General features: G+C 43.0%; 2 protein-coding genes across 4 annotated transcripts; both read right to left on the bottom strand.

The window, feature by feature from the left end:
- Nucleotides 1-808: 808 nt before the first annotated feature.
- Nucleotides 809-9,449, bottom strand: gc2 (guanylyl cyclase 2). Of its 3 annotated transcripts, XM_084003324.1 has the most exons (25): nucleotides 9,301-9,449; nucleotides 8,565-8,887; nucleotides 8,345-8,473; nucleotides 8,075-8,254; nucleotides 7,397-7,514; nucleotides 6,988-7,289; nucleotides 6,776-6,907; nucleotides 6,092-6,195; nucleotides 5,895-6,013; nucleotides 5,633-5,717; nucleotides 5,437-5,533; nucleotides 5,080-5,196; nucleotides 4,587-4,667; nucleotides 4,184-4,360; nucleotides 3,623-3,779; nucleotides 3,436-3,514; nucleotides 3,365-3,393; nucleotides 2,954-3,102; nucleotides 2,634-2,797; nucleotides 1,874-2,066; nucleotides 1,501-1,675; nucleotides 1,324-1,422; nucleotides 1,147-1,241; nucleotides 997-1,082; nucleotides 809-910 (listed from the first exon to the last, which is right to left on the bottom strand). In XM_084003324.1, the coding sequence occupies exons 2-25, from the start codon at nucleotides 8,835-8,837 to the stop codon at nucleotides 811-813; spliced, it is 3,240 nt and encodes a 1,079-aa protein (XP_083859450.1). In that variant the 5' UTR covers nucleotides 8,838-8,887; nucleotides 9,301-9,449; the 3' UTR covers nucleotides 809-810. The 3 variants fall into 3 exon arrangements, with proteins under 3 accessions (XP_083859450.1, XP_083859449.1, XP_083859448.1); XM_084003323.1 differs by having other exon boundaries at nucleotides 3,365-3,514; XM_084003322.1 differs by having other exon boundaries at nucleotides 3,365-3,779.
- An 8,335-nt stretch (nucleotides 9,450-17,784) lies between these two features.
- Nucleotides 17,785-25,438, bottom strand: rasl11a (RAS-like, family 11, member A). Its single transcript, XM_084003334.1, has 8 exons — nucleotides 24,913-25,438; nucleotides 23,479-23,535; nucleotides 23,264-23,346; nucleotides 20,611-20,651; nucleotides 20,405-20,534; nucleotides 20,094-20,169; nucleotides 19,258-19,334; nucleotides 17,785-18,385 (listed from the first exon to the last, which is right to left on the bottom strand). The coding sequence occupies exons 1-8, from the start codon at nucleotides 25,040-25,042 to the stop codon at nucleotides 18,239-18,241; spliced, it is 741 nt and encodes a 246-aa protein (XP_083859460.1). The 5' UTR covers nucleotides 25,043-25,438; the 3' UTR covers nucleotides 17,785-18,238.
- Between the last annotated feature and the right edge of the window lie 970 nt (nucleotides 25,439-26,408).

Below are 26,408 nucleotides of genomic sequence, written 5' to 3'. Positions count from 1 at the left end.
TTAATAGCAATTATAATCTGAACTACCACCTTCACTACCCCCCCCCCCCCCCCCCCAGGACCATGTCCTACTGTAGTCCTGGACCTGAAGTCCACCAGGGCCATGTTTTCTAGAGTTTAAAGGTCACAGTTTCCTGCGACGTGATAGGTCACATATAGATGTACAGCAGTGACAGTGGTTCAGTGGTGTGACATCATGGCGATGTCATCGTTGGGAGATCTTCTTCTTGTGAAACGCCGGCTTCAGGTCCTTCGAGATGGCATCGATGTTCTCATCTCTCCTCAAACTATTCTTCCTGTGAAGAAAGATGGACGTTTGTTTTTTAAAAAGCCACTATGCAGGTGAACCATGGGGGGGAGTGGTCCTCCAATCAGAAGGTCACGGGTTTGATCCCCGGCTCCTCCAGTCCAAAGAAATGTGACTATAAATCAACACGTCTGACATTAAATAGAAGTAACATGGCGAATATGTTTGTTTTTAAAACCCCTGAAGTAGAAGAATTGAGTCTTATCAACGACCAATTAATCAAAATGGTAATTTGATGCACCAAGAATCGTCTCATCCCTCGTCTTAACGGACTCTAGATGTCTTTTATTTTATTATTTATATCTAGAATGGAAATGAGACCCACTAACAATAAATATTTCATGCAAAACATCGAGATCTGGTAAAAGAATAAAGAAATAAATAAAAAAAACGTCAGGTTTTATTTTCTAATTCGATTAACAGTATCTATTTTTCAAAATAAAAGCACGGTAAACCCAAAACGTTTGACCAGATTTGTCCACATTAGAACTCATAAACATTACCTCAGGTTTTCTTCTTTGCCAGCTGTTCCTGCCGCTGCGTCTCGGCTTTCCGTTTCTTGTACTGGGCGATCTCGGCCATCTGCAGCCCGTGAGCCATTTGCCTGTTTGGGGGACAGGAAGTGAACACTTAAAGGTGGTTCAGACCAAATAATTTGAATTCGAAGAAGGCGGATAACCAGTCCCTCACCCGGAGTGGACCTCTGGAGGAACGGGAAGAGGTTTGTTGAATCCCTCCTTCCCTACCAGCCAGTAGGTCTCCTCCACTCCTTTCCCCTGAGGAAGAGACAGTCAGTCACAACTTCACCCACTCTCCACCTTCAAAATAAAAGCCTCGCACCTTCACTTCCTTCCTGCCTCTCAGCTCCAGCTTGTAGCCGACGTTTAAGTCCCGCAGGACTTTGGCGGTGCTCTGGTGGACGTGGATCCTGTAGGCTGCAGGAAAAAAACATGCCATTAAAAAACCCAACGTTCCTCATTTGTATTATTATATATATGTGTTGTTATTCATGCTCACGCAGGCCGCTGGACTCCATGCGAGAGGCGGTGGTCACCGTGTCTCCGAAGAGGCAGTAGCGAGGCATGGTGAGACCCACCACGCCGGCGACACACGGACCTGGAACGGGTTCACGTTTGAGTCCACATGTGGGTTTACAAGAGGTTTAATTCAGTTGAACGAGTCACTCCTCCTCACCGGTGTGCAGCCCGATCCGGATCCTGACGGGAACGTCGGGCATGTGTCTCATCTTGAAGGTTCCCACCGCGCTCAGGATGTCCAGCGCCATGTTGGCTATCTCGGCAGCGTGGCGGTTGTCGTTGGCGACGGGGAGGCCCGACGCCACCATGTAGGCGTCGCCTATAGTCTCCACCTAGAGGAGAATGTGTGGAAGTGCAATGTCATGTGACACACTTATTCTGAAAATCAGTTGAGCCTCTGAGACGAGGGATTGGATGGAGGGTACGAGCCAATGGGAGACTTCCGGAGCGATGGCTCCCATTGGTCAGTTTCTAACGGCTGATAGACTGATGGATTTTTTTTTTCCAAATGGTAGCTTTAAACTGAGAACCTTGTAGACGTCGTGGTTTCCGATGATGGCGTCGAAGACGGTGTAGAGGTCGTTGAGCAGGTCGACCACCTCGATGGGCTCGCTGTGGGCCGAGATGGTGGTGAAGCCCACGATGTCGCTGAAGTAGAGCGACACGCTGTCGAAGTGCTCCGGCTCGACCGTGCCGCCGACCTTCAGCGCCTCGGCCACCGACCTTCAGGAGGAAACGCAAAAAAACACACGATTATTCGTCTACGTGTGTATTCATCTTCCATCAGAACAAAACATTGAGTTTTATTTTGAAAATATGGGCTTTTTTTTTTTACACTAAGCTAGTAGATTATTAAATAAATAAGACATTATAAAACACATAATTATAAATATAAATTGAAAAAGTCTTGCAATTTCAAAATAAAAGCAGATATTTGTGTTTGTAAAAAAAAGACCCATTTTATTATGAAATTGTAATGTTAAAAAATATTGTAATTAAAATATAGAATTTACACAATGAATTCATGTTGTTATTTATTACATATTTATTTGTAATATTTAACTCTTTTGGTCTCCATATACAGACTTGCTAGTATGCACTTATAATTTGTGCGTGAGTGTATTTTATTTTGAAATCTATGTGGTTTATAAAATACAAACTAAACTTAAACTAAACAATGTAAGAGATTTCTAAAGTTTTGTTCTACTGTATAAAAAGTAAGTAAATATCCCACTAGTGAATTTAAATCTCATATGTTTGTCTACATATTTATTTATTAATTTGTCTCACGGCGGCAGCATCTGGGTCAGCAGCTTCTCCGTCTTCTGCTTCTCGATCTCCAGCTCCTCCGTGCGCTCCCGGATCAGCTCCTCCAGGTTGGACGAGTACTGCTCCAGCATCCGCAGCATGGAGTCGATGATGTTGGTCTTCTTCCCCTTGTTGATGTTCTTGAACTGAGATTCAAACACGGAGGAGAAAACGAAAAAAAAAACCTTTTCAATCCAATATGTAAAAAAAAAAAAATACAATTTACACACTTTAACACCTTAAAGGACCAGTACGTAGGTTTAGGATTGAATCCCTCCATTCACAGGTAGATCTGTTGTCACCTGGTCAAAGATCTCCTCGAAGCTCGGCCTCTTGTCCGACTGTTCGTTCCAGCACTGCTTCATCAGCTGGATGCACTCCAGAGGAGCGTAGTCTGGACTCACCACCGGCCGGAACAGAGGAGGAGGCTTACGCAGCTTCTCCATGATCTCTGAGACACAGAAGAACAGACTTCACTGAGTCCTGAATGTGTCTGAAAAGCTATTCATCCTCAGGGGAACATGAACTTCTGTTCATGGCTAAGAGTTCTGGAGATGTTTGGACCTCATTGTGGAACCAAACTCTTAATTCCAGTCACACACCGTCAGAAACGGTCTTAAAGCGTGAAGAACAGCTTTAAGCTTCATTATTTGGAGGTGTGTGTGTGTGTGTGTGTGTGTGTGTGTGTGTGTGTGTGTGTGTGTGTGTCTTGCCTTCGGCGGACAGGTCCATCATGCAGAAGGGGGGTCCTCGGACCACCACCTCCTGCATGATGATGGCGAAGCTGTACACGTCTCCAGACGGCGTCCCGTGAAGCTCCGGCTGGCTCGCCCTCAGGATCTCCGGAGCCGTCCACAGCAACTCTGGGTCCCCATACACACACACACACACACACACACACACACACACACACACACACACCTGTGTTAGTTCACTGCTCCGACCTTCCCGACCCCGACTGTTCCCCTTACCGTCTGCAGGTTGCTCCACGTAGGGGAACCTCTGGGCCTCCAGGACCTCGTTGTAGCCGAAGTCCGTGACCTTCAGGACGAAGCGGCCGTCCACCACGCAGTTACGGGACTTGAGGCGAGTGTGGGACACGCCGCGGTGGTGGAGGTACTTCATACCCTGAAACCAGAGGCTACTTCACTTTCTACTCATAAACCACTACATACAGCTTTAAAAATGGTTAAACTCCATGAATCAATTTCTCAATCGACAGATTTATTGGCAAAAACATCTTAATGTAAAGATATTGCCGAACAAATTCACAAATTGACTCTAATTTCTATGATTTTTGAGGCATGAACACAAACTTAAAGTAGTAAAAATCAAACGAGTGTGAATGTGTAGCGTCAGTTAGTCACCAGCTTTTTTTAAAACACGTAAAAGCTGTGATTTATATTGTGGAACCAAATTAAACCTTAATACAGAAAAAAAAATCCCAAATATGAGCTAATTTCCGAGTTTTAGACCTCAATCCAGTCAGGTTTGACCCATGAGACCCTCTATCCTCCCCCCCCCAGGCCGACCTTGATCAGGTCCAGCAGCAGCGAGGACTTGAACATCCAGTCCAGCTTGACGTCGTCGTTCAGCAGCAGGTCCTCCAGACTCCCCCGGGAGCAGAACTCCGTCACGATGGCGAAGACGCCGCAGTCATGGAAGAAGCCGAGGAACGGGTTCACGTTCTCGTGACGCATGTCCTTCATCTGCAGCCAAAACACACACTTAGTATCTGTGTGTGTCTGTGTGTGTGTGTGTGTGAGTGTGTGTGTGTGTGAGTGTGAGTGTGTGTGTGTGTGTGTGTGAGTGTGTGTGTGTGTGTGTGTGTGTGTGTGTGAGTGTGTGTGTGTGTGTGTGTGTGTGTGTGTGTGTGTGTGTGTGTGTGTGTGTGTGTGTGTGTGTGTGTGTGTGTGTGTGTGTGTGTGTGTGTACCAGCTCAAACACGTGGCTGGTTTTGGGGGTGATGCTGCTGAACGAGCCGTCGGGGAGTCTCTTCAGCCACGCCCAGTCACCCTGAGGGAAGAATGAGTATTTATTCATTTTGTGTTTAAATAATAATAATAATTAATATATTATTATTATTATTATTATTATTATTATTATTATTATTATTATTATTATTATTTTTATTATTATTATATTCCCATTCTACATAATGGTGTTCGAGGCTGTTGAGGGTTCACTGAATAGTTGCTGGTTATTTGTGGGTTGTGATGCTTTAGCAGTTGACCTTTGACCCCTGTGAAGCCAGAGAGATCAGTGAAGTGTTCTAGTTTGGGGATGGAATGGAAGCAGGGATCGATATCCAGAGAATATCTGTATCACCTCAACACCTGGTAACAATTTGGGGAAATTAATAAAAAGAACAAAAACCAAACAATGAATCACTACATCCTTATTTGGAGTTAATGGGATTTGAACTCACCTCGAAGATGACGACGTTGGAGTTCTCGTAGGTGGCCGGTGATTGGGTGGAGACGGGAGACTCCACGTCGGACAGGCTCCTCATGCCGCTCGCCCGGCTGTCTTCCAGACTCAGCTTCTACAGGGGGGTCAAAGGTCAGGGTGGGACACAAAGGTGTCATCAGTTTTCTAGTTAGGAACTGGTTTTACTGGTTTACCTCAGTCGAGTGCTGGATCATCATAATCATATTTTACTTGTTGATAATATTTGGAAATCTTTAAAGTAACCAGTAGTTCAAATTCATTTGTTTGGTGTTTAATAATACTTCAAAATGTATAACTTTTCTCTCTTTTATTTTGAAAATGACGGGTGTCCTGCCTTGTTGCTTAGCGACGGGTTGATGAATGTGACGTCGGCCAGAGTCAGCAGGATCCTGTTTGGCCCCTTAACCAGTAGGATCTGATTGATGCGTCGCCTAGGCAACGAGAGGCAGCAGGATAGAGTGATGCATAGAAATGATAATAATATTTGTGTTGATGATAATCATGCAGATATTCCAGAGCTGACGACGTACCGGACGCAGTACGTGAACGCCGCTCCGAAAACGGAGGCCGCCGCCGCTCCGAAGAACACGCCGATGGTGGAGAAGAGATCCACGCCTGGAACAGAGGCTAAATGTTAGGGTGTGTGTGTGTGTGTTTGTGTGTTTGTGTGTGTGTGTGTGTGTGTGTGTGTGTGTGTGTGTGTGTGTGTGTGTGTGTGTGTGTGTGTGTGTGTGTGTGTGTGTGTGTGTGTGTTTGTGTGTGTGCGTGCGTGTGTGTGTGTGTGTTCCTCACCCCCCGAGCAGATGACCCCGGGTGTAAACCAGCAGGCGGAGTCCTTCCTGGGTCCGTGGCCGCGGGGGAAGTGGATCTCTCGACCCAGGAAGAGAACCATCCCGGCCTCCATGTCGATCCTGTTGGAAAAAAGGCATCGAGGGTGTTAGAGCGACAGCGACCCCTGAGGTCAGGGGTCAGGGTTGGCCGTCGTCTACCTGTGCGTGGGCTTCAGCTCCCAGGAGAGTCCGTCCGTGTCCAGAATGAGGAAGTCCAGCAGAGCGTCTCCAGAGCCGTTGGTTTTGACGGGGTGACTGAAGCCCTGTAAATTAATGTGGTAAGTTCTGTCATTTTATAAAACCACGGAACTTAAAGAGTTGGGTTTGGATCATACAAAAAAAAAAAGATTCTTCCATTTTATAGTTTAATTTGGTCTCTGAAGCAATAAAAAACATCTAGAAACTGTTAATTAATACTTTTTTTTTTATAATTTTTTATTTAATATGAACTGTTATGAATGTGTTCAATTAGGTTCAGTGATGCCAAACCGTATAGAAATACATTATTTTTTAATTTGTATAGCCCTTTTAAAAGTTCTCAAAGCGGATTAAAATCGATTAAAATGACAATTTTTGCAATTTTACATGCAAATATTCTAAAATCATTTTGCTTACAATATAAACAAGTTCTTGCAGAGTAATAATGTGTGTAATACAGCTATGTTACAGCAGTAACAGTACTTTAACCACACAGTTATTCATATGTTTTATTTCATCTAATTTAATCTCACATTTTTGACAGGAATATCTACAAAATTTAAGTTTTAACTGAGCACAACTCAGATTTTCTGAGATATTGTGTTTTTATTATAAATACTGAGTATCTCAGGATCCTCGTGGTACCTGGAAGTCCAGGTTGCCGGTTCGTCCTGCCAGGTTGCCCCCGGACATCCACTCCCCGGCCCCCCGGACCCGGCTGACCGCGTGGGCCATGAAGAGGACGGAGCTGTAGATGGTGCCAAAGAGCGGCGACACCTGCGGGACACACACAGACGGGTTGAACTGCCTTGCTCGACGACATCTCAGCAGCTCCACCCCTCCCCCTGCGTCATCACCTGGTGGGGCTCCAGGGTCCTGGCCACCTCCCCCCTCGCCACGGCCTCGCCGTACGCCTCGTAGAAGGACAGCCGGGGCGAGTGGATGGTGACAGTCAGCACGGCGTCGTAGGCCCTCAGCAGCTTGCTGTTGCTCCTCAGGGCCGGGTAGCTGACGTTGCTGTAGGGCAGGCTGTAGAGCAGCGTGTCGTAGGGCACGAAGACCAGCGAGCCGGATGTCAGCTGCATGTCGTAGGCCGTCTCCAGGAGCTTCTTCTGGGCCTCGCCGCCCATCAGAGCAGAGTGCATGCAGAGGATCACGACTGGGACCAGAGGATTCATTTAAAACAACACATATATGTATGTATATATACATACATATATGTATATAATCTGTGGCGAGCTCCGTTTTGAGGGTCTAGGGTCTAACCTCGTATCTCCGTCATCTTGCGGAGTTTGTTCAGAGTCCGTCTGATGCCGTGAGGTGTGTTCTCCATGAAGCTGACCAGTCGGACCGGCAGACCGTGGCTCCTCAACGAATCAGCTACCTGGACGGCACGGAGACAACACACACACTCACATGGATGCATTACTGATCCGGGACCAGGGGTCCAGAATGTCAGGGGTCGCCCTGGCCTTCTACCGACGAAATGTCCTTCAAAGAGAGTATTCCAACCAAGACGAGGTTTAAAGGAGCATAACGAGACACAAAACCACCAAAATAGACACAACGTGAGAAAGAGACACAAAACCACAAAAAATACCAAAAAAAGGACACAAATTAACAAAAAAGGCCCCAAACGATTACAAAGACCCACATAATGCCCAAAAAAGACTCAAAATGACAAAAAAAAGACACAGAACGACTATAAAAGACACAACGTGACTAGAAAGAGACACAAAACCACAAAAAAGACAAAAAAGACCCCAAACAAAGACAAAGACCCACATAATGCCCTAACAAGAATACAAGACGAAGAAAAAAAGTCATCTTTTTGCCGTAATTTCTCAGTAAATCCCATATTTCTGCTCTTCATAATCCAGGATAAACAGTGATCTCTCCTGTCATCGAACAGATCTAACAGATCTATGTGGACCTGGAACCCACCTTGGTGGCCGTCTCCACCCAGACCTCCTCCGAGGAGGCGATGATGGCGGCGTGGGCCCACCTGAAGTAGTGGACGAGGCGGAGCAGCACCCAGGTGGGCCTCGCCATGGAGCGGGCGAAGGTCGGGTGACTTCGGGGGTCGTCCAGCTCGTAGCCCACGCAGCCCCAAGGGAACAACGCCTGGAGGAGGAGGAGGAGGAGGAGGAGGAGACGTGACCACACACACACAAAGACCCTCTGGGATGCTGTAACCATGGAAACGCAGCCTACTTTGTTCCAGCTTTTGCTGAGCATGGAGGCGGCGTCGCAGTAGCCGGGGTTGGCCGGCCCGATGTACGCCGAGGCTTTGGTGTGGAAGCCAACGAACTTCTCCAGGGCCCTCGACGTCTCACAGGGCTCCTGGGAAAAAGTGAGCCACGAATCAATCAATGCATCCATTATTGGTCGACTATTGATTGACTATCGATGCCGTTGGAGATCAGCGTCACACCTGCAGCACGACGTAGTCGAAGGTGGCGGCGCGGGACAGCGAGGGGTCCTTGTTGATGCGGTTGACGGCGAGCTGCGCCGCCACGCTGGGGAGGGCCTTGGCGAAGAGGGGGTCGCACCCCCAAGGCCCCACCACCCCGACCCGGAACCAGGCCGCCTGAGCTGGGAGGGGCAGCAGACACAGGGAGGCCAGGAGGACCAAATGGATGGATGGAGGAGGAAGGGCGGAGGGGGTCTCGTCTGGAGTCTGCCTCCATGTTCCAGGTGGTTTCATCTCAGGACTCAAAACCTCCAGAGTTCACATGGACCGGGAGGAGGACTTCCCTGGATCGATGAAGGTAGAAATACTCACAAACATAAGTAAATAAGTATTATGAGATCAATTCTATCACAAATTCAGCAACGTAATTTAATACAAGTTGGAATTAAACCTTGAAGACTTCTTTTCTCAGCATCGTCCTGTTTGCTTTGTTGTGAAACATTAAATATGAACAGTGCGATAGCTGATTTGACAGATTTATCTTTTTGTTTTTCAGTTACTTCTACTGTCATTTTCGGAGGAAGTCTTCCAGGAACCTCTGGAGACGGCAGGAACAGGGACTATTATTATTCTCATACCTTGATCTCCAGCAACGTTTGAAGAACCTTAAGGATCGTCAAATCCAGCGACGCCGCCATCCTATAAGGATTTCCCTATAAGGATTTCCCTGAAAGGATTTCCCTGAAAGGATTCCTACCATGGAGGAGCTCTGGTCTGGTTTCCCTCGGAGGAAAGTCTTCCATGGATCCTCTCATCGTTGTTCAGAAAGCTTCTCCACCAGGAAGTGAATGAATGTCATTGTGAGGCGACCTAGAACAAGTGTGTGACCTGCACCTGTCAGATTATAATCCGATCCAATCAGGACCTCCGCAGCTGTAAGCCGCACCGACTCAGACGAGGTGAGGAGGATGATGAGTCGTGTCGTTTTAAACTTTTAAAAGCTTCCAGTTTGACATGGAAAGCCCTGAATCTCTTTATTTAAAAGCATATTTCTTCTATAGCTTCACAAATAAATCATCATTATCTTTTAATTACTTTCAATCATCTCTAAGAAAAAAACAATTAAAAACAAAATGTAATATATTAATTATATCTTGGGGCCTGATATATGCAGTCCTGCAGGACGGGCAGCAAATAATGTGTTGTTTAGTGTTAAAAAAAAAAAAGTAATTTGGTAAAATAAATGTAAAAAAAGTGGGATTTTTTTCCACTCTTGCGATAAAATAAGATAAGATAAACCTTGATTAATCCCCAGAGGGTAAATTCATGTAATGGTTACATCACAGGAAAACAAATAATAAAAATATAATTCAAGTAAAACTCTACTACAAGATTAGAGAATATTTCTACTCCATTACTCTTATTTTTGTTCTATAAGATGGGAAAAAACAACCATTTAGCTCAATTGGCACATTGATGTGATTTTGTAAAGAAAACAAACACATCATGAGCTCCAAAGCAACATTTTCCAGCTAATAAAAACCCTTTTTTCTGCATCTGTAAAGCAGTGATGTGCTTCGCTGGCCGCTAGGGGGCAGCACCGCACAGAAACAGCAGCTGGTGAGTCTCCTGGCTGGAGAAGTGTTGTGGAGCTTTCTGGAAGAGATTTCTACATGAATCCTAACATGAAGCAGAGATTAAAAGGCGTGTGTCGGGCTCGCCCTCTCCGTTGTCTTTTACTCAACTTTCAACGCCAAAAACAAAAAGCAAAGTTTTAACAAAGGCATTAAAAACGTGTTTGCTGTCAGCAGCTGTGTGACTAAACTGCTGCTGCTGCTTCGTGGTTTCTGTGAGAAATGAGGCCCGAAGCCACTGGATCCTTGTTGGAAGGTGAAGTCGTAACTCGACTCCAACATTATGTCAAAAACCAAGACGAATCGGTCCAGATGTCCTGACCCGCCAGCCGAACCCTCCGACTCCTCTAACATTCATATAATACATATAGTACAAACCGGTAACGCCCTCTCAAATGTTCCATCACACAAATGAAATAAGATATTTCATTAAAGCCGTGGAGATTCAGCTGTCGTGATGTGGACTAAGTCAGGAATCCATCGCTGATGAAGTCCATGTGGCCAAAAGCTCCAGAGGAAATCGTGTTAAAGGGTCGGACATCTCAGTAACACATCAAAGTGTTGGAGTTCTGCTGCACACATGAAAAAGTAAAGCCAACGCTGAAGTGCCTTAGACTTGCATTTCCTCTGCTGGCCATCAGGGGGCGACTCCTCTGGTTGTAAAAAGAAGTTGGATTGCATGGAAGTCAATGAGAAAACTTCTCACTTGATTTATTCGCTCAACTACAGAAATATAAGGGTTCGCCAGACAAAACAACTTCTAAAATAACTAAAATAACCATATTTTTACGTGTTTGCTGATTTAAATTGAATCCATTAAGTAGGAAAAGTTTTATTTTAAGGGGTCATGGGGCCAAAAATAAATAAATAAATAAAAAATCTTTGCATCATCAAATACCAGCATGTTAATATGGATTAATTGTATTTAATAATGTTTTTAACTTTTTTTGCTAGGTTTGGTTTTGATGCATCAAAGGAGTTTCTTCTGTATTTTCTTCCGGAGTTCAGCCGCGGGTTACTGTACACATCTCGACTGTCGTCTTATATCCAGGCGACGACAGCTTCTGCCATAAGCGACTCTTTGAATTGATCACAAGCTCTTTTCTCTCGTCTGAATGGCACTCATCTTTATGAAACGGCCACTTAGCGGTCAGCGACGGAGGGGCCCCTTCATTCTCAAGACTGGCCGGCACCGCGGGGTGCAGAGGTGGAGGGGGGGGGGGGGGGGCTGGTTTTCACATTCCATTCAGAGGCAACAGCAGCTGAACACAAGGCTCCCTCTGGCGGCCATATTTGAAGTCCTCCATGTAAGATGGCAAAATATGTTCCCAACTCAATTTGGCTAACTGAGGCGTTTGTAAGTTTTATAAAGGCAACGTTGAGAGAAACGCTTTAACGAGATTTATTCCACTCTTGTATGGAGTGAAGAGTGAGGAGGCTATTAGCTTTGATGCTAAGCTAATAGCCTCCTGGCCCCCTGGCTCTATACAACAGTGGTGAGGAGGCTATTAGCTTAGCATCAAAGCTAAGCTGTTAGTCTCCTGGCCCCTGGCTCCATACAAGAGTGGTGAGGAGGCTATTAGCTTAGCATCAAAGCTAAGCTAACAGATCCATAGCTCCAGGAGCTAAAAGGAGTAGGACGGGGAAAACGACTCGACAATTGAATTCCAATTAGCGACCGTTAGCTAACAAGTTTTATCGTTAGCAACTTCGGCAATAGCTTCAGTCGATTTGTTTCTCTTGTTCCCTCCAAGAAACAGTTCTTACATTACGATAGTTACGAACTTAATGTGGATTAACAGATCATTTCTTTGTCAGGGAATCATCTCAACAGTTTTTAACGTATAAACTAGAACAAGCTCTTATTTGACTCGTGAGCGTTTAACGGCCGTTGATTCAACATTGACTGGTGTTGAAAACCCTTCTCTCCTCAGCTTCCCTCTCTTATCTGATGCCGGCTGTAATGTGACCACACATGAAACGAGGGAAACGGGCCGAAACGCAGGAAAAGCAGAGTGACGTGAAAAATAAGAATAAAGGAGCTGAACCACAAACATGAACCCGAACTCCCAGAATGTTCTCCTGTTTGATAAATCAGACAGCGTGACTCGTCCTCCCTGTTTATCTTGCAGAGACAGGATGATGTAAAGGTTTGTTAATCGCCTGGAGAAGCATTCGTACATTTTCTGCTTCTTTCTTGCAGGATTCAGGGTTTTTTTTCCTCCCACTTAATGTGACTTTTTCTCCTGGCTCCATCCGATAGCATCCAGGGAGGCTTTAGCATTTGTGGCTGACTAGCACACAATGTTGCTGCGGTTGCTGTTTATTTGTTATGGCAACTTCCAAAAAAAAAAAGATAAAGAAAATGCTGAAGTAACATTTTTCTATTAGGGAAAAGGCAAGCAGCGACTCGGCTCCATCATAAACCAAACAGACTTATCTGAAACATCTCTTTGATCCGAGAGATGACATCGCGTTTTAGATGGGTTTTTTTATTCCCAAGAGGCCAAATATGTATTCTGATATCCAGGAGAGGATGTTTATATGACAGAGCGATAAATTCAGGTGAGAATCGGAGGAAAACGCTACAAAGAGAGGTTGTAAGCTTCAAATAAGGTGGGATATCTACCTTTATTTCATATAAATAATGTAATTTGCTTAATTAATACAATCATAGATTAGCTTTGTCTGTGTAGCTGCAGCATGCCTTCAAATAAAAACAGTTTTAACAGATTAAAGTGAGTCTTCACTAGTGAGACCAAGTTCGGGACCGTGGAGAAGCAGCTGAAGCCGTTTTGTGGGCGAGTTTCCAAAAAACGAGGCAGCGCATGGAAAGCTGCAGAGAAATGTGTGAGTGGAGGGAGGGGGGAGGAAATGGGAGGCTAAATGAGTTACCCATTGGGACCTTGGGAGCCAAAAATAGAGACAACTGAGCTCAGATATTGTCCCTGAGTTAAGAGCAAAAGGCTGAAACAAAGATAGGAAGACAATAGTCTGTAGTTTGAATCCACTAAAAAATCCACAATGTCTGAAAACCGGCACATTATCTTTGTGACTGTTTTGGAAGGTGTCTTCCCTACCAAACAAGATAACTAGTCGTTTTAAAGTCACTTTTTTTTAATCGCAAGACAATTGTTTGTTTGTTTTTACATTTATTTATTGTGTTTTTCTGCACAAATCAACCAAACAGATCCAGTGCTCGTAAGTTACAGTGTAAAGAGATAATAAAACATGTAAAATAGGACAAATGGAAAATATTTACACACACATATATATATATATAGATACACATATAAGCATATGTACATACATACAAAAATAAACAAGCATACACTGAAATAGAAGACAGAACGACAATAAATAAAAACAAACAATACGATCAACCTTAAAGTTTTCAGCCTTTTAATCTGAATAGATTTTTTTTTTTTTTTTTAGAAAAATAGAAAAAAACGTTTTTAAATGGTACATTTTTCAATCTCCTCATTGCTGTAAATTAAATTCCCCAAAATGTGGGCCTTCACCTGCCGCCTCAAGCCGACTTACTTTATATACTCATAATAGCGACACCTAGTGCTTCTCACGTGTAAGTGGTATCGCCCTCTAGTGGCACATGTAAGTATCACAGGGAATGACCTTTGACTTCCTGTTTTAAGAAGGAAGTGGGGTGGAGTGTCACGGAGAGAGTTCCGGTTCATCCATCTTCTGGTTGCTAGGTAACGTAACTGTGCTGTTTATTTGTGCCTCAGTGTTTCGTTTTCGACGAGTTTGTTCCTGAGGTGTTTTCTTGGTGGCCATGTTTAGTGATCTTCCTCTGGTTTGAGCAACAGGCTTTTTTTAGTTGATCGCGGTCTTAGGTGTGTTTGTTTTGTTGCTTTTGGGATCAATATCAGAGTTTTTAAGGTTTTTAAGGAATTTGCCTGAATATAAAAAAAAAGTCCTTCAAATGACACATAAATATTGAAAAGAAATAATAATCAAAATATGTAAAAAATGAATTTTGCAGATTAGAATCATCAAACAATACTATTATATTTTGGCTTTTCAGTCACTCAACGTTATTATCGCGTCCGGGAGACGAAAGCTTTGCTGAAAGCTGACGGGTGCGTTTGTTTTATGTCTCCACGAACAAGCTGATAATCTTCAGTGTGACTCCGCCTCCTTTCAACACTCCCTCCCCTTTAATACACCAGCGTCCGTCTGTCCTCTCCCTCCCCTTTAATACACCAGCGTCCCTCTGTCCTCTCCCTCCCCTTTAATACACCAGCGTCCGTCTGTCCTCTCCCTCCCCTTTAATACACCAGCGTCCGTCTGTCCTCTCCCTCCCCTTTAATACACCAGCGTCCGTCTGTCCTCTCCCTCCCCTTTAATACACCAGCGTCCGTCTGTCCTCTCCCTCCCCTTTAATACACCAGCGTCCGTCTGTCCTCTCCCTCCCCTTTAATACACCAGCGTCCGTCTGTCCTCTCCTCCCCTTTAATACACCAGCGTCCGTCTGTCCTCTCCCTCCCCTTTAATACACCAGCGTCCGTCTGTCCTCTCCCTCCCCTTTAATACACCAGCGTCCGTCTGTCCTCTCCCTCCCCTTTAATACACCAGCGTCCGTCTGTCCTCTCCTCCCCTTTAATACACCAGCGTCCGTCTGTCCTCTCCCTCCCCTTTAATACACCAGCGTCCGTCTGTCCTCTCCCTCCCCTTTAATACACCAGCGTCCGTCTGTCCTCTCCCTCCCCTTTAATACACCAGCGTCCGTCTGTCCTCTCCCTCCCCTTTAATACACCAGCGTCCGTCTGTCCTCTCCTCCCCTTTAATACACCAGCGTCCGTCTGTCCTCTCCCTCCCCTTTAATACACCAGCGTCCCTCTGTCCTCTCCTCCCCTTTAATACACCAGCATCCGTCTGTCCTCTCCCTCCCCTTTAATACACCAGCGTCCGTCTGTCCTCTCCCTCCCCTTTAATACACCAGCGTCCGTCTGTCCTCTCCTCCCCTTTAATACGGAGGACATTCTGATTCACGCTTTCTTCTTTTAATTTTAATCAATTTTACTTCTGAAAAAAATTCCTTTCTGTCCCTCTTATGTTTTATATAATTATTATTATTATTATTTAAAATGTTTGTTCATTGTTTTTTCTATGTGTTTACACAGAAATGCAAGAAAAAATAAGTCATTTATTGTATTTAAATCTCTCTCTCTTTCTCTCTCTCTCTCTCTCTCTCTCTCTCTCAGGGTCTTGACTTTATCCCAGACGGGACGTTGACTTCCTGCCGCCTCCTCCAGATAACAGAATGATGCATTTATACACACACACACACACACACACACACACACACACACACACACACACACACACACACACACACACACACACAGCTGGTTTATGTCCTTCCACGCTGCTGTTGAAGTGCTTTCCCATAGCGGTCACCACAACGAGGTCCCAGATGCTTGTGTTCAGTCGCTCTGCGTGGTTTCGCTGTTTAGGATCCGACCTGCTGTCCATTTGGCCCGTTGGGTCGATGTGTCGTAAAACCATCAGAGTCCAGCTCATTGCCATTAAATAGTTATATTTTTGTGTATATATATATATATATATTTATGTTTCTAAGCTGCTCGTCTAAAATAAATGTGACCTGACGAAGGTCTGAACACAAATGCTAATTCATTTTCTAAAAACCAGAAATGATTATTTGCTGTCCTCACAATAAAACGAACTCGGCATTGATGACATTGTCTGAAGACGTGATATTAACTATCATGCATGGCCCTTCGAACCACATTTCCCATGACTACTTGCATGACTAAGCATGCATGTGCTCTATCTGAGTCCATCACAAGCTCAAATGACTGGTTCAGGGCTAAAAGTGTTTTTGACCTTTGACCTTGGCTTTTTCTGTGCAGTGTTTGTCCTTTCCCCCATGATTTGATGTTTTTGGCCCTGGTGTACCTTTTAAACGGCGTCGTCCATTTAATGACAATAAGGACGCTATTTAGATTTCCTTACTTTTTTGAAACGGAACCAAAGAAGTTTGGCTCCGTTGCTCTTTACCCAAAAAGGGAACACTTAGCGGAGGCTCGCTTTTCTAAATCTGGCCTCCATAAATGTCACATTAACTCTTCATCTATCAAATAAAACTAACATTTTAAACGTCCAAACGTTTTGTTGGAACGGATCTTGAAATGTTAATTTACTTGAGAATGCAGGAACGGTTGATCCGGGGGCTCGCAGGAAGGAGGTCTTTAAGACCTTCGGTGTTTGTTTGGGAAGTGAAGTCGGTTTCTCAAAGGAAAACACACCAAAAAAATCAATTGGATTTAAAGTAGCTGAAAAAAATCCACTTTTCACACACATTATTTCTGTCTGGTTGTGATTCATCAAACGGCATCGTTAAGGTTTTTTCTGTTTCTGTCTCGACACGCAGCGACCGTTATCTCGCCCCTCCATGAAGCACCGCTGCTCTTAAAGGGCAAAGGTCGTGAGTCAGGGTCAGCAGACAATTTTTTTTTTGTTTTTAAATGTTTGCAAAGAGGGTTAGAGTGGCAGTTCAGTGGACGGGAAAGAAATTCCACAGGCTCAGGAATTTTTGTCTTTGCTGGGAATTCTGTGTGCTTTGTCAGCGTGGAGAAGAAGAAGGTCATGAGAACAGTAGAAAGCACACAAAAGACACTTCCTGGCTTCCTGTTTCATACTTCACAAAGCTTTTACAGATAAATGAACACAACCAGCACATTTTTAACTGGTCTTTTCCTGCAAGTCTGCAAACTGACTGGCCCAGACATTCACAGACTAAAGAACACCTTCCTTAAAACTAAAAAACACTCCAAACAATAGAAATGAAAGACTCCTCTCACTGCGAGCCATTAAAGGTGCTTTAACTCCTCCAGTGTGGATCCTTTGGGCTGAGCTATAGTGGAAAAGTTTACCTTTGTCGCGATTACGGGCAAATCTCGGGTTCATAAATGAGACTTACGTTAACGGACTCTGCTCTTGTTACCAGTTAAACACTGTATGGAAGTTCACAGCTGCCGTTATCAGAATCATAAATCACAGTCGAATTAAAATAAAACACCACAATTCTAATTATTTTTCCTTTTTTTAAGCTTAATCAGAAAAAAACAAAGCAAAAGTGTGTTTTTTAAAGGTCTATTTGTTTGAATTTATGCAAATTGGCTCCATTAAAAGTCAGAATTAACTATTAACTCTCACTAAATTATTTGATGCTTAATAAAACTTAACAATTTAGATTTTTCTCAACCATGTTCTGCAGAAGGTATCTTGATATACAAAACTTTTATTTTAATTAAATAAAAAAAACATTTTTCCAATTCATTATCAGCCAATTTGCAAATGTAAATAAAAAAAGCAACAATGATAATCAATATTATCATGATGATCATATATAAGCTAAATAAAATTTTTAATTTTGATCATATTTTTTTTATGTCAAATGAAAATTGTTGAGTTGAGTTATTAAAGTTATTTAAATGATGGAGGAGTTTGTCCTCCTTCCCTTCCGGCTGTCAAACGTGAAAAAGCCTTGAACGTCTGCTTTTGGGGTCATTTCCTGTTTTGCTATATTTTTGTTAATAAGTCTGCAAACAGGGAGGACGGACACTTGCATGCCATTTATTTGGTATGAGCAAAGTGTAAATCTGGCTTCGATCTCACTTTAACAACCTTGAACCAAATTCATCAAAATCTCAATTTAAAAACAGCAATAAAGGATTTACAAGGCGACGACGTATGACAGGAAATCACTCCCATCATCGTCTTTTCTGCTTCTCGTGTTTCCCCGCCGGTGAATATTACCGACTCGCTCGCCGTCCTTCATGGCAAAGAAACACGCCAAGTTTCTGCCACGACCCCCAGCTGTTTGTTTAACCGTCTGTTGCATGCTGGGTAAAAAGAGGGTCACGTTAACCCGTCTGCAGAAAAGCTCCTCGTCCATCTGAAGAAGACAACTTGCTTTGTTATCGGCTGGACTCCTCAAACTTTAAAAAACGTCTTTTTTCTTCTATCCAAGGAGGATTGCAGCCTTTTGTTTCCATGGCAACGCCTGTCCCTCCATCAAAGGGTCGTGGATGACTTGACCTTGGAGGAGAGGACTTGTCTGAACCTCCTCTTCAGCTCCTGCATGTTGGGAGACTTGGGTCTGGCCAGGTGGAGGCCTCCTCTTCGTTTCTCCCCGTTGCCGCCACCCAGCGCCCGGACCACCTGGACCAACGAGACCACATGAGTAAAACCAGAACTGGGACCAGGTTTAAAGTCCTCTGAAAGCCCTCCAACTCTTCTTTTCATTTCATAACGTCTGTTTTTGTAGAGCAATTTGTGAAGTTCGGTTCTTGAAATGTGCTTTAGATATAAAGTTAAACAAAAATCTTCAAATATCATGTATATTATATTAATAATATAAAATGACTACTATTATACCAGATATACTTCTAATACATGCTATATATGCTATATAGTACAGTATAATATAATAAAGTGTTTAAACCTTGCAACAACCAGCATTTGAACTCTCCTTTTAGCTCGGTTTTGTTCTCCACCAACCCCCCCTGGGGGGAAATATCCAGCTCTTTAGCCGCTAAATGCTCTTATTATGTTCACCAGCTTTGCCAATGTCATGATTGGTGCTCAGAAGGTAGTTTTCTGTTTTGAAACTTTCCTTTTTTAGGAAACCAAGGGCCGGAAAACCCCAAAACAATTAGCCGTATGACGCTCACGGAGAGAACTGCATTGTTTCAACCCCCCAAAAAAGATTGTTGCAGCTTTAAAAACACATAATCGGTTAAAAGGATGCTTGAGGTTTAACATAAGTTAAGGTTTGAGAATCTCCACGAAAGGAAACGCGCTGTCTAAACACTCGGGTGTAATGAGCCTCTGGGTTGCATAAAAAACAAACATACAGAACAGACCAAAGTGGGTAGACTGGTGAGTCTGGGCATCAGTGGGGGAAATAGCCTGTAATCATAATTCCCACATGAAGATATTTGCCCTTTTTCATGGAAAACAAACAGACTGTTCGTCCTTATCTGGGGGGAAGATGAACAAACCGATATAAAACGACAACAAAAAGGTCCCACCTCTTGACAGAGATGCAGGAAGGTGGCGTTGACTCCCTCGTGGTTCTCTCTGGCCGAGGCCTCAAAGTAAACTCCTCCTGTATGCAGAGGCGGGGAGGTTTTTATCTTTCAGATAACACTCAGCATTCCTGGTTCATTAGGCAACATGCAGGATATAGTCCACGGAAAGGAGTGCCTGCGTTATAATTGGACGGAGCATTCGGAGCTTGATGCTTTTACAAATTACTGTGGGAAAGTTCTACATCTTCCTTTCCAGACAAATACAAAACAAAGTGATATATACAAGAACTAAAGTGGTATCCATGTTTTATACAAGTATATAGAGTACAAGTACATAAACTTAAAGGTACAACACCCAACAATCACCTAAAAAACCCACATTTCTACTTATTTTTGCCATGTTCGGGACTCTTCTGGGCATTAAAGAGCATCTGGACCTCATGTGGGGGGTTTGACCCCCAGACAACAAGCAGGAGGTCCAGCCCGTCCTCATTACCCGGTCATACTGCCGCTTTGACGTGACCCTTGACCTACTGACTCTCATGGACCTCAAAACAGGCGCACAGAGAGCAGGCAGTCCACAACAAGATGAGGCCGTTCAAAATCTGGCACCTTCCCACAGGTGAGGACGGGATGTGATGACATATAACACCTGTAAGTACAGTCCTCATGCAATCGTACTTCTTACATTCCACCACAGCATACTTTGAGAAATGCGACGTTTTGTCTTGTTTAACGACGTAGTACGACGTTTAAATCCGATATATTCGGTGGGTGTGTGATTGTCGGAGAAAACAACCAAATCCTACATCGTATAAACCGATGAAAGGCCCCACCTAGTGAAGCTGCTAACGTCTCGCCTTCGTCCGCCGGCACCTGCCGGGCTCGGAGCAGGTCGCTCTTGTTGCCGACCTGGAGCGGATTACAGATTACAGATTGCAGGGTGGATTAGATGATGAGGATTAGGCAGGTTACAGTTATTGTCTCTTCTAGAGGGGATTTGAATGACTTTGGCTAAACATGAGGCAGTTTTAGATTTAAAAATGAAACAAGCCCCCATCTAGAACTAACAATACAAATAAGCACTTTTCTCTGTTATATCAAAACATTTAATTGATATTGGATTATTTTGTTTCCATGCACTAACCAGTATGACGGGGATGTTCCCAGACGGGTGGATGCGTCTGACGTGCTGGTACAGCGGCTGGATGGTTCGGTAGCTGTTGTGATCTGTGATGGAGAAAACCAGCACGTAGCCGTCGGCCCAGTAGATCGACCTGCAGGTTTAATTACAGGCTATTACTTCATAGTTTAACTCATATTAAAGTAAAAAAAAAAAAAGTCCATTCTGACCTGTTGATCTGCTCCTGGCAGTACAGGCCTTCTGCATCGTCCTCGAATCAAACAGACAGACAAACGTCATGTAAATCACATTTATGAAACGTTTCTGAATAATAAATCTAGCATTTAATCCGTAAAATGCTATTTTGTAGCATTTTATTTACATTTTATGCTAAGAGAAATGTGTTTAAGAAATGTTTCTAACCTTTATACATAAAAAAACATTATGTACAAGCATACTATACTTCTAATCTACTTTTTTTTCCATTCTTTGTCCAAAAAAATCTCAATATTCAACATTTAATTATATAAAACAGAGAAATAGAAGCAGATCGTCACATTTTGAGAAGCTGGATGAACAACTTTAAGTTATAATGAAATAATAACGGAGGCTGTCTTCCTGTTTAAAGCAGCAGTGAGTTGTCTGAGCTCTCATTTGTAGCTCTGGTTTAAAATAACCTGTGATTATTTCCCCTGGCAGAGCAGGAAGTGGCGTGATGTGTGATGCATTCCCAGTGAGATCCCAGTGTGACACCAGACATTAGACCGGGCTGACTAGTTTTGAATGGATCACCCAGAGCAGCTTAAAGTGAGTGAGCAGGTGGGGATTTTACTGAAAAAGGCACATTGCCAAGACAAATGGCTGTTTATGGACCCACACACACAGACACACACACACACACACACATACACACACACCGTCTGGTTCAGGGTCTGAACTCCTGACTCCCCGACGCCACCAGACCACCCAGTCACCAGATCAGGACCAATCAGACTCAGACATGCTGGGCAGCTCCTTCATAATCACCAGACTCAACCTATTTTCTGTAATTTAAAGATGACGACGAGTTAATTTACTGTTTTAGGATTCATCCCTAACTATCTTAAAACTTCCAGAACGCTCGGGAACTTCTCGACCTCGCCGTGATTATTTTTCTGTCTAATCTCTGGAAGCCGGTGGCCTCCGTTATCTCCCCGCCGTCGGAGGGAGGAAATGAGCGGCTCGGAGGCCGAGGTTTGGTAAACAGAGCCGAGCGGCACGTTGCGCTCATTAAACCCGAGGAGACGGTCCTACGGTCACTTCCTCCCGCTTCCAGCACATTCCTCAAATTGCTTTCAAGATAAAAAAAAAAAATCACGAGTTCAACTCTTGGATGGAACATCGGATAAAGAACGTTATTCCAAGCGAGTCGATGCTGTAAGGTGGAGTCAAAACACCGCAGACCACCTGATTGGTCGGAGAGAATAGTCACGAGTGCGACACTGGATGTCCCTGGCAAATCCCGCCATTTCTTTATTTTTAGGCTAACCCCGAGAGTTAGCATTGTGCCGATTCCCCTCGACAATTTGGAACAAAAAACAAACATTATTGATATTTACACATTTTCTTCCCGCCACTTTAATGATTCGAAATGTAATCGACATCGACGTAAAAAGCTAACGCAAGGCTAAAAACGAACTACGCCGCAGTAGCATGAGCGCTAGTGTAGTAGCTACTTGTTAGCAACCGCCTTATTTTAAGACACAAAAACAGCCTGAAAGTGGGTTATTTTTGTCTTTTATGTCAAGTGTACCGCACGTTACGTTCAGCCGTCTTCATGTGATCTTTTACACGTCGGCATTTCCATTTAGTGTCCTGGAGCTCTTTACAAAAGCTCTGTTCTGTCAGAAAGCTCCATAGCAACCGCCCGGCAACGCCACGATGATCGCCGCATCTCCAGACAAATCGGTGTCGGGTGCATTGTTTATGTTTTTTATTGGGAAATGTGATAATGAGCATCTACATAAGCCCTGAAAGCACGTTTTTAATCATTAATATCAGAATATTTTCTGTTTTTTTTGTGTGTTTTTACAGATGTTTGTCGGGACTTGATACACCCAGACTGAATCTGGAACAAAGCACGACGTCTGGTCACCACATGGGGGAAAAATAAAACCATCACTGTTTCACAAGCTGGAACATAAACGTACAGCTGACCGTCGAAAATGACTTTAGCTGTAATGACATGCTGACGGACAAAACCTGGAGAGAAAACGGGTGTTTTATGTTAAAAAAAACAACAAAAAAATCCTCGTATAGTCCGAAGGTGACACCGAGTCAGCACAAATGAAATCACATTATTTCCAAACGCCTGTTGTTGACTTGTGTGTCGAAACTCAGTGGTGTGTAATTTCCCAGCTTTATTTCTGACCTTATTAACTCCAAACCACAAGTCAACGCCACGACCCGCCACCCATCCAGCTCAAGCAGTCGTAAAAACAACAACACGTTCTGCTCCCAGTGTAAAGAAGAACGTTTCATATCGTCTATTGACATATTTTGTCTTCTTTTATACGACAAACATATACAAAAAACACCTCAAGCAGACATCCTTTTACATTTAAGCCCCTTTTCCAAAATAAAAGCATTATAAAAGTCAAATATATTTACTTAGTTATCATTAAATGTACGTACACAGATGTGTAGATGGGATATCTGTTTATTTGCATTACGTTAGGCACAAATATTTAATATATTTTGGGATATCTACAGGAGGAAAAAAAAAAGAGGGGTATTGGAGTAATTTTCTCTCCAATAATTTTCTGTAATCAACACTAACTGTCATTATTGTATGTAATACTCTGAAAATAAAGCATAAAACTCTGGGGTGGAATGGGTTTTTACCTGGAGGGCGACGCAGGGAGTATCCTGGATCTGCAGCGACACCTCCTCCCCGTCCAGCGTGACCTTTCTGGAGTAGAGCGCTCCTGGGGAGAATGAAAGAGACGGGAGGATGAATCGGATCCATATCTGGATAAATCAGTCGGCAAATGCATTTTATTTTATTTCCGGCACTTAAATGTTACTTCAGACGAGCTGGGCGGGAAAAAAACCCTCACCGGTGTTGGCTTCGTAGTCGCCGATGAACCTCTTGGTCAAAAACCGGACAATGAGAGCTGAAAGGAAACAAGAATTCAAAGTGAAAAGGGAAGAAAGACACCAACTCAAGCCTGTTTTGTGTTGCAGTGAAGTTTAAAATCTGGACCTGAAACTTGGGATTAAGAGGATGTATCATAAAAACAACCTTCTGACCTATATAACGCTTAAACGTTTGCAGGTGTTGCAGGAATTTCTCTGTTCTGTGACACATTTTTGATTTGGACGAGGGATGAGCCAAACAAACAATGAGAAGAAAAAAATGATTCACCAATACTCAGAATCGGGTGTCGCAATCCTCCGTGCGTCATCTTTGTTCGGTAAATATTTGTTTCTTGTCATTTATCCAACTGTTGATGACTTTTTGTTTGGAAAGTTTTTGTTTCCCGTTCTTTTCAAAGGATCAAAGCAAAGATTTCACACACTTTCATAAAGTTTAGTGTAAAAATCAGAGCAGAAAAGCTTGAGATATCCTCACTTTTAGGGTCAACCTCCAAAAAAACCCTGAATCCTACATTTCCCACAATGCACCGTGGCATCGCCTCCAGTAAACCCGTCCTGTCTTGCCTTTTTAACGTTACACCTCGAGTTTGTAATGCAGACTTTCCGCTACAAGTTTGTTGTCTCGGAGCCCTCGGATGACCCCGATGACATCACGGTGACATCATCAGGGTCGCCCTCTCTCCGGAGACACATAATATCCTAAACATCCCTTAGATACTGTGTTTTAATAATGGAAAAGTACTTATGGTGATGTTTCATAATAATATAAAGTGATACGTGTATTATTAAAACCCTCAGTATGATCAGATGTTATTAAAATATAAAGTGAAAGAGATGGAATAGCATTTCCTCTTTAACTTTTGTGGGATATTTTCTATTTGTCACTTTATTATCATCTCATTTTTGTTTTTCCATACTTAAATGCAGCTTACACATCAATAATAATAAAATAACAAATATTACACACTATATCAACACTCAAGTTTTTGTACTTTCAATCAAGAAAAGTATGCATGCAAGACTTTTACTTACAATAAAGTATTTTTAAAATTATTTATACTTAATTAGAGGATGTGAATATGTTTTCCACTGCTGATTTTAATGAGTCAAACATAATAAATAGGCTAATTAAACTATATGTAAAAAGCGCTGCTGCACAGAATGCGAAATGTCGCCCCCTGTCGTTCAGCGTTGGAATCAAACATTCTCCCTACTTTCCTTTGATATTCCTCCTATATTAGACAAGTATTCCACACAGATTTACTCCCAGCAGTAACATGTTGTACATGAATGGTTTAATATGTGGTTATTATTATATATGAATGCATTAATTGCCCAGTTTTTAATCCCTAATTAAAACTGTCCTTCCCTGTGTGACTGGAACACATCCCTACCGGTTTTCCCGACGTTGCTCGCCCCCAGCACCACGATCTTCACCGTCTTGTTGGGCACGCAGTCCAGCAGGGGATACTCCGGGATGGGGACCAGCAGAAAGTTGCCGGACCCGCTGCTGCTGCTGTTCATGGTTGCCGGCGCCGGGTCGCCAGACACAGCCGCATCTAGCTCCCCTCTGCTCCCAGGTCAGCTCTGCTGTGTGTGGTTAATAACAAAAATGTTTAAAGAATCATTCAAAAAGTGAGGAAAATCACTCCAGTATTTCCATGATGCTCCTGCAGAACGAGAGACAGCTCCGGGTTTTAGCATTTAGCAAAAAAAAGGGGGGAAAAAAGATGTTCCTTTCTGTTGTAGGTGCAAAAAAATAAATAAATAAAAACTCTAATATTTCCCATGCAGCTCCAGAGATCCCCTCGTTGGTTTGTGCAAATAAATAAAAATAAAAGTCGTTTTTTATCCACTAAAGCACAGAGAATGTGATGTTTCAGTGTGAGATGCGGGGAGAAGAGTCCGGCTCACACCGAATCCAGATGCTACTGACTGCGGACGGAGAGGGAGGGAGGGGGGAGGAGGGGGGAGGAGGCTCTGAACCGTCCCCTCTAATACTCCCAGGAGATCAGTCTAAACTGGGCTCCTCTTTCCAGCCTGAGACTCAGACAGCACTACGAGGAACATAAGGTCTATAATGATATATTAGATAAAGATTAATATGTTTTTATTTAACTTGAAGCTATGGAAGCCAATTGTTGCAAGGAAAAAATACATAAATGAGTCAAAAAATGTTTTGATTGATTGATTGATTTTTGTTTTTGTTCTCTTCAAGTTCACACTGGAAAAATAATAATAATAATATATTTTTTTTCTATTTTAAGTCAATATCATTTAATATTATTGACCTACGTATTTAGAATTATAAAAAAAATCATGACTAAATGAATAATAACAGTGTTATTTCATTATTCTTTATTTGGTAGAAATCTGCTTCAGTTTATTCTATTATTTATTGTATTTACTTTATAATTTGCTGTATAGCTTGTGAATTAATTGATGAAGTATAACCTTAAACTACAATAATAATAATAATAATAATAATAATAATAATAATAATAATAATAATAATAATAATAATAATAATAATAATAATAATGTGTAGATCATATTTGGTATTGTAAAAGTGTGGGTATTATTGGAATAGTAACTCATAAATGTTGACCAAAGCACCGCCCGCCGTTTGTAGCCCCCATGCAGAGAAACGAACGGACCCAAGTGCTTCTGAGTTGAGCGTCGGCGACACTCCCTCGAAGCTTCCCGACGGGAGGAAGCTGGCGGAAACAGCGAGCAATACCGGAAGCCACGTGTTCCACCTTCAAAATAAGACGCAGGGAAAAAATATGTGTTGCACGAAGAAATTAATAAATAGAAATGTTTTTTTTCCTGGACTCCCTTCAAGTGTATCTCAGAGCATTCATCAGAACATAAACATGTTGAAGTTTTG

Source organism: Eutrigla gurnardus, assembly GCF_963514095.1.
Source record: "Eutrigla gurnardus genome assembly, chromosome: 23".
Lineage (NCBI taxonomy): Eukaryota > Metazoa > Chordata > Actinopteri > Perciformes > Triglidae > Eutrigla > Eutrigla gurnardus.
The sequence above is the reverse complement of the archived record's forward strand: the minus strand, read 5'-3'. Positions and strand labels throughout refer to the sequence as shown.